Raw genomic sequence first — 12,916 nt, 5'->3', positions numbered from 1 at the left:
CGATTGTTTCAGAAAAAATAGCAAACGATAATAGTTGATTTCGTGTTCGATCGTACGGATAACGTGTTTAATTGTTTTTGTTTTTTATGAAAAATTTTTTTTTGCTTTTGTTTTATAATGCATTTTTTTTTTTTTTGAATTCTAAATCAACAAGAAGTATTACGTGCCTAATTGAGTGCAGCTTTTTGGCTTTTATCGACTTTATGAAAGTGCCATTAAAACTGTGCATTAATAGATGGCTTATCAGGGCTCATAAGATCTAATTATTATTATAGCGTGAACAATAACACAATTAATTGAGACGTATGGGTCGTATGGGATTTTTTCAAGTGCAGCAACATTTTAATTTCCATACGCAATGGGCCATAAATCAAAGTGATGAGTGGATAATTTGTTATTTTTTTTATTGACAAATTTCAACTTGCAATTTTATCCTAGAATGCGTGCATATTTTAATTTTTTAACTCTCACATTCTGCTCTCATTCCGTATAAGTTCCGTTCTTGAAACAGAGGTAGTGTTGCCAGCTTTGATTATTCAAAATTTGATATAACTTTTGTCTTTTGTCTTTTTCATTTTCGTTTTGTGTTGTATCAACTTTTCATATATGTATTTTTATGAATACTGTGAGTTGTCATAGACTATTCTGCCGATCAGTCGTCTGTTTCGAGCTTGTTTGAGCTGAGCTGAGCTGGGATCGAATTTATTGTTTTGTGTTTCTTTATTAAATTTTTTCCAGCAAAACACTAATCATTCCATTCTGTATTCAGAATGAATAAAGTAAAACTCTCGATCTGAGGTTCTATTACAGTTTGCACTATGTATTAATGTCGAAATTGTATCATAATTCTATCATCCTGCCCTTTTTTATTCTGATTGCATTCTGCAAAATTTCTTAGGTTGTTGATTTGTCTTTCGTTTTACTTTTTCAAGCAAGTCAGTTCGGTATTCTATCGGACTTTTAAGAAATTCATATGTTTATCGGAGACATATGTAAGTTCTAAAAGTAACATATTACGAATCGTTCTAAGTTTTATTTAAAACAGGTTCCCTGATATGTTGCTTTGGTCAGGCAATAATTACAAATTGGGGAAATTAAAAATTGCCAACATAAAAAGTCATAATAAGCGACGTTTTAAAGTCTAAGTGTAAAATTGGTTGCATTTAATTCCTAAATTTATTTAACATTTTGTTTGAAAACATATTTTTTCGGCATAACTGAAGTAGTGAAAGAACGATTTTTTCAAAGCGTTGGCTTTTCTATTTTACTATTTTTAAAAGGCAAGACTTTCTCGCGATTCTTAAAGAATAGCAGGGACACTGTTACTTGTTGCATAACAATTTAGTAATATGCTTTATTTTACTGTAGCCAATAAATTATTTGTGTGCTGATTCCGAATAATTTTTTAATTAATTCATAATATATAATTGTATATGTATTGTACAAGACATAGGTATTATGTTTTCTAACTAAACTCTGAATTAAATTAAATATTTAGTGATTTTTTGACAGTAATGTGGCTGTGAATATCAACTTCTGCTGGCAACACTTCAATACTCCACTCACCTATAACTGAACCGGTTTCATAACTGAAGTTAGTTGCTCTCTAATGAAGCTCAGCACAAACAATAACGACTAGCTTTACGAAGCAAAAAGAAACAAGTTGCATGCATGCTTTCATACAAATATACAGACAATGTATATGCATATACATATGTATGTTTGTATACCTAAGAATGTGCAAAATGAAACAAAGCTGTTTCTTTTAAGCTCTTTCCGCACTCTGCCAAGCACATTTTGCGCTCTCAGCATCTGGTTCTTGTTGCATTCAATTCAGTGATTTTTCGACAATTACAAGAAAAGCATACGTATTTTAGTTTAGCAAATGCATATATCCTAAATCGTATAAATAATTCAGTGCGTGGCTCATTTCGTTTTCGATATTGGTTGTTGTGACGAAATTGATAGCGTTAATGTGTTTAATTGCATTAAAATCGCTTAATTATTGACCCGCTGACAGTCGTTTCGTTTTTTATGACTTCAATTTTTTTCGCTCTCAATATTTGCCACTCTCAGCAGCAGCAGCCCTGCTAGACGACTACTAATATTGTGCATACATATTTACCTCTTTTTCTATGTACTTTTGCATACAATCGACCTTCTGTGTTATTGTTCGCGTTACTCGTTTTTTTTTTTTGTGTCTGCACGCCAACCAGTCTACGTATCATATCGCATTCGTCCGATACTATTTTGACTTCGTTGCCCGGGTAGTGATAAACATTTTTAGTAAGTGTACCTATTTACTTGTGACCCAGACGAAATTGCAGAATAAATTCGATAGCGATGGCTGATGTGCGAAGACGTCAACGAGCTAAATGTAAGCAACTCATTTTATTTTATGCTATTATTTAATTATTTGTATACAATGCCGCAAGCTAGACCTTGATTTTCTGTTAAATGTGTAGATATTGATACATCTGTTAATGCTAAAGTTTCTCATATCACATTTTATTTGGAAAAGGGAGTTCAATATCAAACAGTCAGTCTCGTAAAAAGTATTTTTTGAACAGTTGGTTTTCTGACTTTGTGAAGGCTGCTTCCTTAAAAGACCACCTGAGAGTATAAGTGTTTGGATCTAATAATTTTATACTATATTTAGGGGTTTCACATAGTCTCATAAAGTTATAAGTTATAACGATCCGAAAACATAGCGTTCAGAGTTGTATTTGCGTAAACTTATTTTAGTATGCAATCCAACAACAAATTTTTTACACTAGCATGAAAATTTATGATTTTATGATTTTACGATGCTTTATGACACGTTATGAGTACCCCAATTGTAAATAGTTTTTCACTGATCATTAGATACACTCCTCTAAATAGCGTACTCAAGGAGGACGTAACCTCAAAACGATAAATACAAATTATTAGAATCTTGTCAGCAACATGACATTTTAAAAGACAATCTGAAGTTCCCAGGTACATTGTCGTTTATTTTATCTATGGCTTACCTTTAAATCTAACAGTGATTGCTTTACTTCATTGCCTTTCGATATGTACTATGAAAAAACGATTGTTTTTTTAACTTTGTTTTTTTTTTCATTGAGTTATAAAACTCATAAGAAGAAACTGCTAATATCTCTTGAACGGTTAGGTTTACGAAAAGCATTTTATTTCTTACAAAATCGATGAAGCGAGATGTTTTTTCAAGAAGTTGGAATCGATATACAGGTATTTCTATCTGAAATTTTAAACTGTAATGTGGACCACTTTTTCGTTACAATTATAAGTCCATACTTGGAGAGCCTTTCTTAGAGTCTTCTAAGAATCTATTTTTCAAACTTTCAAGCGAATATAAAATCATTCTTTGAGAGAGATTTGGGAACACTTAAGTATAGAAGACTTTCTTGAACTTCCAAATACGAACTCTTTTTTAACAGAACTTTTCTAAGAACTATTATACGAATTTTTGCAGAGTCTGCTAAGTATAAAGCGTTTGAAATAATATATTTTATCAAACGTGACTGGTGATTCAACTACCTTTGTTTTGAATTTAAAATGTATTTTTTCCGTACATGTAAACATCGTTGTTATATAAATAACTGGTCAATTGAAAAGTCCCCGGCCTACCATAATAAAAAACATTTTGTTTGGCAAAAATTTTCAAGAGTGACACACTGATTATTGCGATCCTCCAAATTTTCAATAACATTTTTGTAGTTCAAAGTAGTTCCAAGTTTCGGCGATCACCTCTTCATTCGACGAAATACTCTTCCCAGTGAGCTTTCTATTGAGATATGAAAACAGGGGGCCAGAATACGTTGGTTGCAGACCAAAATATGACGGATGCGGAATCAATTCAAAGCCCAAATCATGGATTTTTGCCATCGTTTTCTCTGACTTCTGACACGGTGCAATAGCTTGGTGAAACAACACTTTCTTTTTTTCAAATGTGGCCGTTTTTCAAAGATTTCGTACTTCAGACAGTGCAATAACGCTAAACAATAGGAGTCAATGGTCCTTCTTTTTTCAAAGTAGTTAATAAAAATTATTCTAATCGCAACCCAAAATTCCGACGCTATAACCTTCCCAGCTGACTATGCGTTTTTCCACGCCTTGTAGAAGGTTCATCGCGTGCAGTTCACTCGGATGATTGTCAATTGAACTTCGGTGTGAAATGATGGTGCCATTTGCATCAATTGTCACATATCGACGTATAAACTTGGGTATCCAAACGCTGCTCCGAATAATCAACTCGTCGTTGTTTTTGGACAAACCGCCACTTTGAACAGAGCTTTTTCATACCGAAATGTTCGTGAATGAAATGATGTACACGTTCAGTTGACATCTTTAGAGTGCCTGCTATCTCAAGCAACTTTACTTATGGTCATCCAAAATTAATTTGTGGACTTTTTTGATAATTGCGTCGGTAACAACATCTTTTGGACATCCACTGCATTCACCATCTTTGGTGCTCATTTCACCAATTCTAAACTTTGCCTTTTCTAAACCAATCCTGATGATAAGTTTCCTGAGGCAGTGTTCAGAAATTCGTCATGAAGCCAAGTTTTTACTTCAACTGTATTTTTCTTTCAAAAAGCAATATTTCAATATTTATCCACGTTTTTCAAAACAACAAGAGTTGCTTCACTCAAAATGATATAATTCACAAACTAATGATCCGACAGTTGTCACATTTATACACGCGCCTTTTGAAGGTTAGCGTTAACTGAAAGACAAATATAGCGCCATTAAACTGTTATATCTTCTAGTTTCATCTGCAGCCACTAGAAGTTTTCGCTTTCACAAACTTAAGAATTAATTAGTTCGTTAGAGCTTAAGATCATAATTAATTTGATTTTAAAATTTTCAAAAACTTTTCTGCCATCAAGTTTTTTAAGGGGCTACTAAAAAAAAAATTGCTGTGTCAATTGTTTTAAAATTTTAGAAATATGTATATTTATATATTTACGTTAAAAAAGTTCTTCACTGCTGCAGTGATTGATAACACCTAAAAAGCAAAATTATCTACCAAAAGATATTTTCCGTAGCTACGATCGAAAAAAATAAAAAATTGACAAAATGGCGGTATTTAAAAAACAATTACTAAATTTTTAACAAAATGATGTTTTTTTAGTAAATCGGGTTTAAAGACAAACCGTTGAAGCTGATAGAGCTGATTGAACTGAGCGGTTACAATTTAAAAGGCTGTAAGTCAAAAACTATTGATTTTTTATAAACTCCAACTAGGAGTGCCTCTTAAGGTTAAGTTTATCGTTAAACGATGTGTAACTATAAAACCTATTTCTCACATAGTACACTCAAATAATTGCAAAATTTTAGAAATATGTATATTTATATATTTACGTTAAAAAAGTTCTTCACTGCTGCAGTGATTGATAACACCTAAAAAGCAAAATTATCTACCAAAAGATATTTTCCGTAGCTACGATCGAAAAAAATTAAAAATTGACAAAATGGCGGTATTTAAAAAACAATTACTAAATTTTTAACAAAATGATGTTTTTTTTAGTAAATCGGGTTTAAAGACAAACCGATGAAGCTGATAGAGCTGATTGAACTGAGCGGTTACAATTTAGAGGCCGTAAGTCAAAAACTATTGATTTTTTATAAACTCCAACTAGGAGTGCCTCTTAAGGTTAAGTTTATCGTTAAAGGTGTAACTATAAAGCCTATCTCTCACATAGTACACTCAAATAATTGCTCATATTTATTTCTATTTTATTGTGTCACTGACATTAGGTCCTTGAAATCCAGATTGCAATGATTACGCGGTCATTGAAATTGTTAAGCACATGAAAACTTTATAAACAAATTAAAAGAAGATTACAGATATGGGGTGCTGACTTATTTTTCTAGCCTTAACTGGCCAACGGTATTTGAAATGACAACTCAATTGATTAATAATCTAAAAATAAACTTGAAAGATAAACTTTCAGTGAAGTGAAAATTTCTTCTAAATATATATATGAAGTATTATAAACTCAGTTAAGTTAAAAGTACTACTTATTTTAAAAGAGTAAAGCTTTTATTACAAAATATAGTAAGGGTACTCCCACACATTGCCTGCAATAAAATTAAAATTACATAAAACATTTGACACGTAAACATGAAGTAATAAGTAATGGCAATTAGAAGCTAATCACCTTATTGGAAAACACATAACTTATGCAACAAAAGAATTATTCAATCTCAAACAGTTAAGATCAAATGTGAATATCTTCAATTAGTGGCCAAGAATCTATACAACTCCATTATTCTTATACTCTTGCAACATCTTGCCACAGAGTATAATAGTTTTGTTCACCTAACGGTTGTTTGTATCACATAAAACTAATCGAGTAAGATTTATTTACTAAATAAATGATCAGGATGAAGAGACGAGTTGAATTTCGAGAGATTGCCTATCAGTCATGCACTTGAGTTAAAATTAAAATGTCTTAATGAATCTTGATACATGCCTCTCCGCGCAAAAGTAAGGACAAGTTCGTAGATTGGCGTAATCGGACCACTGCCACGCCCACAAAACCCCACAAATCGGAAACCTATAAAATGCCATAACAAAGCACTAAAGTGGTACATGGGATGTGGTACATGGGATTGCAGTATTAAGGTGCACTTATGGGGTAAAAATGCTTAAAAAGTGGGCGTAGTTCCGTCCCTTAATCGTTTTATTATTATATCCCCCAAACTATTCAAGCTATATTATATCACCCAAATTCGCAAGAGACATATCATTTCGACACTTCTTGCGACGGATAGAAAATATGTACCATTTTAGTCGATCACTTTCTGCTATTTTTCCGCTAGAGGCATTATTCCATCAGTGTAAATCGAAATTTCGAAATTTCCAGAACGGAAGTGAGCGAACTATTGTTGTGCTACACGTACTGATACAGTATCGTCTCCGTAAACTTCACAAATTTCATTAATAGCTTGATGGCATTCTTCCCTTTTTTATACAAACATTTCAAAATACAAGGTGCGTTCCAAAGTAAACCGGACTTAAAAAAAAAACAGAACAAATGGTTTTTTCGGCAAAATCAATTTATTTTATTCAAAATAGTCTCCTTCTACTTCAATACAGCCCTTTGCACGGTTCAAAAGCATGTCGAACGAGTGTTTTAGTTCGTTGGCCGGTATGTTCGCCAGTATGCCGGTGCAAGCCTTTTATATGGCCTCTACGTCTGCATAACGCTTTCCTTTCATGGGTAAATGCATTTTCCCGAAAAGGAAGAAGTCGCACGGTGCCATATCAGGTGAATACGGGGAGTGGTTAATGGTTAAAATGGGATATTTTGGTCAAATAATCGGTCACAAGCGTCGATCAATGAGACGCCGCATTATCATGCAACAAACGCCAACTTTCATCTTCGCGATATTCGGGCCGAACATGTCGAATACGGCGCAACAAAGGCTTCAAAACTCCAAGGTAGAATACCGCATTCACGTTTTGGTCGGGTGGAACAAATTCTTTGTGGACAATACCCTTGGAATCATAAAAACAAATCAGCATTGTCAGCAGATTCTAACGCACCAGTCGACATATAGATGGCGCCTCCAGGGGGCGCTAAATTCTAAAAGTCCTGTTTACTTTGGAAAGCCCCTTGTGTAGAGAATTGCTTCATTATTTTTACTCATTTTTGAACAGCTGTAATTTTTTTTCAATTTCCCCGAATTTATTTTTTTGTTAAATGAAGCTTAAAATCTCACCTTTCCAACACTATATGGTATGACACAATATGATTGGTAGAACTGGAGATATAAGACTGCAACGACATTTATTCACAAAATACGGAAATACTTTTTCGACTACCGAATATAAAGATTTTCGATCTTCCAGTTGGTTTAATATAAAGTTTGGCCAACACCAATGCAAAAGTATTTCGCCGGGTTTGATTCTTGCAAATGGCCCGCGTATAAAATGTTCGGTTACACCCGAACACAGCCCTTCCTTACTTGTTCTGTTCACGAGTTTTGACGTAAATATATATGTACATATATAAGTATAAATAGTATTACATGTATTTTTAGATGTTATAAATTTTAGTTAAAGATTTCCCAGGAATTTCATGATTTGCTAGGGCATGTAATTGTTAATTTATTCTAATTGCAGAACAAAACAATGAAAAAACGTAATTTTATTGTACTTTAATATAAGGGAGTACTCACGATCTATGAAGGTGAATATCTGTGGTATATGGGTGAACACGCAACGAGTTCGAAAAACTTTTCTCAATTGAAGGAGATTATAAAAGAAACATATATACTAAACCTTTTTGGATAGCATAGAATTTCATCGAGGAAGTTTAAATTTAATACACGATAGTTTTTTCCTTCCAATGTAACGTAATCCAAACCCTTACCATGATTGTTGAAGGTTAGGTCTAACTAAAAAAGCATGAATTAAATTCAAATGGTGCACTGTTCCGTAAAGCGTAATTTTCGAAATTATATCAGAGTCGTTTCAATTTGGATTTTTTTTCATATTAATTTTGCAGAACAAACTTACATATATTAGATATAAATTTCAAATTTCGCAAAGTCATCACATAGATCTAAGTTATCTCAAAACCCACGAAATTAAAAAATACGTTTACATTTCTGCAAACAAGTTATGTGCTAGCATCACAGCATATGCAATATCTCATAACTCACGATCTTAATCACTTCTAGCGTCACACGTGCTTACATCATAGGTACATACATCAGTCTCATCACTTATATTTCAGTGTATGGGTATTCCGCTTTGTTTGTGCAAACATCAGCAATTATAATGTTACAATAATTAATTGCACTTCATCAAGCAAATTATCCAAACAATTATATCACACCAAATTGAGGAAAAAAAGTCAAAAATTATAAAATACGTATTGCATATTGTCTGATAGAAAATCTTAATGTGCAAATCTTTTAATATCGTCAGTAATTTCTCACATTTCTAATACCATATAGACATTCTAATGATACAGTCTTAGATCACTAGTTTCGAAGTGACGTTTTTGGTACGAATCAAACAAAAATTTAAAAAAATGGGAGTGTTTGAGGGACAGCTATGTTGATGACAGCTTAAAAAAGGCGACTTTTGGGAGTTCAAAAAAAAAAACTACTGTATCAAACGTTTTTTCAATTTTCAGCAAATATCTTTAAGTATAAAATGAGCGGCTACACATTAGAAGGCTATTAAATTTCAAATATTAATTGTTATTTAATCTATTTTTCTGTTTTTTAATTTCACACTAAATAAGTTGAGTTAAGAGTTGGGGATTTATTTATTTTAACTTAATTTCTTTTTTTAATAAATATTTCCTTCATGTCTTTCGAATAATCTTCAGAATTTTTCACTAAAATCAACAATTTTTTCTGAAGACTTTCCTTTATGGGGTCGATTTTTATTGCCTTATTCAATTCTACAACACCTTTTGAATGTTGTTCTAAATAGTAATAGTTTGGGAGATACAACTTTGAGAACTTGTGCGCTCGAGGCTAACTAGGCTAAGTGCGCCGTCTTTGAACGCGTTTTTATCGTGTTTTTGAAGTCGGTTGGCAAGATTTCTTGAGAACTACTCAACCGATCTTCATGAAATTTTAGACAGGTCTTCGAGATACTTAAAGACTTGGAGGAAGGATTTTTTCGATTACAACTATTTGAAAAAAAAGCGTCGCGAGATTTTAATTTTTATGCACAAATGTCTGCTCCTAAAAGGATTCATCCTGTCAAGGGGTCACCGGAAATAGCGTCACAATGGACGAGTTTAAAATAATGTCTCACAAAATTTTCCGAATTTCTTTGTTAACAGTGTATGTTTTTAACAATAAAAAAATCTAATAAAATATTTCATTTTTTATATGACAAAAAAATTGTTAAAAAATGCTGTTTTTTTCCCGTGGAAAACCATGTATGCCCTTATAGAGGGTTTAGGCGGTTGTTAGACAAAATACAAAATTTAAGTCCAGACTAATTCAAAAAGATCCACATTCAGGTAGTACAAGATGCACATACACAACAACTTATGTACATATGTATGCATTTTTATGTGTCTAATCCGTGCTATTATAGCTTTATAGGTACATGTATGTATGTACATATATATGTGCAAGCGTATTTTTTGCATATATACACTTTTATAGCACTCAGCTGGTTTTGCCAATTGGCAGATAGACCGACTAACATACTGTGTCTGTCTTTGCAAAACAAAAAAACGCAAAAAAAAATCTAAAAAAGTCGTTTAAGTTCACTGTCACGGCTGAGTTTGGTGGTCGCAGTTGCCAATCATCATTTGCCTCTTAATAGTAATTAATTTCTTGTTTTGTTGTTGTTGCTATTTAAGACCGCAAATATTGTGTAAAGCTGATTTAAACATAGATAAATGCGGTATATATAGTATAATACATACAAGCAGTGGGCATAATCGTGCACTGCCATCTACAAACATATGCATCTACTTGTATGTAGATATTCGGTTCCGTATATGCATATATCGCTAACCTGTCTGAGGCGGCAGTTTCTAAGCTTGTCTAAAATTAGTTGAAATGTACCATAAATTCTTATCCGTTTTATTGTAGCATCCATGGCACGAAGATTGTCAGTTATGTCATAAATTCATATTTTTTACTTATACTCCCTACATACATATGTACATATATATGTGCATATGTTCATTTATTGTGATTTTACAATGTTTATGGAGCATATGGTTAGAATTGAGATAATCTTTTAGAGTCTAGTCGGCGGTGGCACATTGTAAGACTTAAATGTTTGATTTTTAAGTTTTAAAATTATTTTTCTTATTTAAGAAAATTATAACTCATACAATATCTTAAAGTTTTTTGAATATACTTATGCTAAGGAGAACAATTTGAACGTTCTGGCAAACTTATTCGAAGCTATTAAATTTTAAACAATACCTTTGAAGCAGAAAATGCTCGAATGAAATCGATATATGAATAAACACATCGTTTTCCTGGAAAATAAAATAAATGATTTAAATCAACTATAAGCTTAAATCCTTTTTTCTTCTTCGACGTCTCTTCCAATATGGATTTCTTCAAATTATTTTCTGTTGAGTCTCAATTAGATTGTGTTTAAAAATAAATAATAATATTAACATATAAAAAAATAATTTATTATAATATAATAGCTTAATGATGCCTTCACTAAGTAAGCAATTTTCTCAATTTTGAACTAAACTAATTATCTGTTAAGATACTGTTCATCTGAAGGGTAGGCGCATGAAAATGTCCGATAAGGTGGCCCTTAGAGTGCTTAAATTTTGTATCCCTTTACACAAAAATTTTAACATATACCCATTCAAATATACATACTTTTTATCGGAAATTACTAGAACGTTTATCTTTCAATTAACCTATTCTTCTTTATTGGTGTTTAGCGCCAATTGGACATTCCAAGTATAGGTCTTCCTCTTCTTCTGTTTATCCCAGCGGGTACTGCCTCGAGTACTCTCAGAGTCGGAGTTTGTGCCGTTTGAATAGCTCGGCCGGCAATCCATCGGCCTCCGCCGATTTGTCTCTATAGACGGGCTATGAAACGTCTATTCCATCCTCTTCAATGGGGGAATCGGGGTCACCATCATCTGGTGTTAAGTTTTCACTGCCATACATACAGGTTGAAGAAGTGTTCCCTCCATAATTTCAGTATGATTTGGGCATCAGTCATCAGATCACCTCTGGGGGTTCTGCAAGAGTTTGCTCCGGTCTTGAAGCATTCTGTTAGTCGCCCCATCTTTTCGTAGAAATTTCGAGCAATACCTCTTTCGGGCAGCTTGTCAAGCTCTTCGTACTCACGCATTTCGGCCTCTCTCCTTTTTTGTCTGCAAATGCGACTCGCTTCCCTCTTCAACTCTCGGTATGTATCCCATCCGGCACGTGTTGTGGTCGATTGTAAGGTTGCAAGGTTGCGAAACCGCACTCCTCATCGTACCAGCTATTCTTTTGCCTTTTCCTTTCAATTAACACTCTTTTTAAAATTCGATTATTATACAAACAAAAATAGGGATTTTGGAGAACTTTTTACATTTTGACGAATTTTATTACAACATTACACTATACATTTGTTATAACCGTCGGCTGGAATGGTCTTCGCTGTCTTCAGTGAAGTTTTGTAATTCCTTTTTTTTGGAGCTTCATTGCAATGTTAGAAGCCATTAACCAAAATATGTTGAGTTGATCCATAAGAAATGTTGAGATTATCTACTATCTCTCTGTTACCAACGCGACGATTTTCAAGCACTGTTTCTCGATGGTAAAAATTCTTTTTGAACTTTTTAACTAAAAAAAAATAGTGAAAATTGGAATTTGGAGATGTGGATAATTCCAGACATAGACAAGTCTATAAAGAAGACTCTCTAAAAATGTTAGCTCGGTCCAGTAGAATCTGGAAAACGTGGGTATTGTTTTGAAGAACACGTTTAAAATTACAGTACCAGGCGAACCAGTTTGGATGCCGCGTCAGCAAAATACCTATGTACATACATACATATGTACATATATCTCCGAAAATAATTTGAATTTGGAAAAATCCTCTTGCGGACATATTTTTGAATACAAACTTTGCATAAATAAATCGACTTTTATTATTTTTAAACTCGAATAGCCCTTTAACTAATCTGAGCACTTAAATAAATAAATAAATAATCTCTATTAGAGGTAGATGTATGTATAAATATGCGGTCATTCACGAGCGTCTCGTGCTGTTGAGTAACACCCACGCCGCGCTACATACATACATGTTTACATGCATACACACTTGCACTCATTTTCACAAACCTAATAAAAAATTTTAAGCCGGGCATTGGCCAGCAATAAAGCACCAAGTCTTTGCGGAAACAGATCACTGAACCGGTACGTTGATGACACAGAATTAGGTTAAGCTGGT

At 33.2% G+C, this 12,916-nt stretch overlaps 1 protein-coding gene across 2 annotated transcripts in view; it reads left to right on the top strand.

The window, feature by feature from the left end:
* Window positions 1–12,916, top strand: part of LOC120773913 (solute carrier family 41 member 2) — a 74,475-nt gene continuing 61,559 nt past the window's right edge. Inside the window, exons 1-2 of one of the 2 annotated variants that reach the window (XM_040103105.1) lie at window positions 1–52; window positions 2,217–2,377. In XM_040103105.1, coding sequence (XP_039959039.1) covers window positions 2,344–2,377 — 34 coding nt within the window. In that variant the 5' untranslated portion in view covers window positions 1–52; window positions 2,217–2,343. Of the gene's footprint in view, window positions 53–1,933; window positions 2,378–12,916 lie in introns of those variants that run through there. The other variant, XM_040103107.1, reaches the window with a different exon arrangement.

This window comes from Bactrocera tryoni, chromosome 4 (genome assembly GCF_016617805.1).
Source record: "Bactrocera tryoni isolate S06 chromosome 4, CSIRO_BtryS06_freeze2, whole genome shotgun sequence".
NCBI classification, from domain to species: Eukaryota; Metazoa; Arthropoda; class Insecta; order Diptera; family Tephritidae; genus Bactrocera; species Bactrocera tryoni.
The sequence above is the reverse complement of the archived record's forward strand: the minus strand, read 5'-3'. Positions and strand labels throughout refer to the sequence as shown.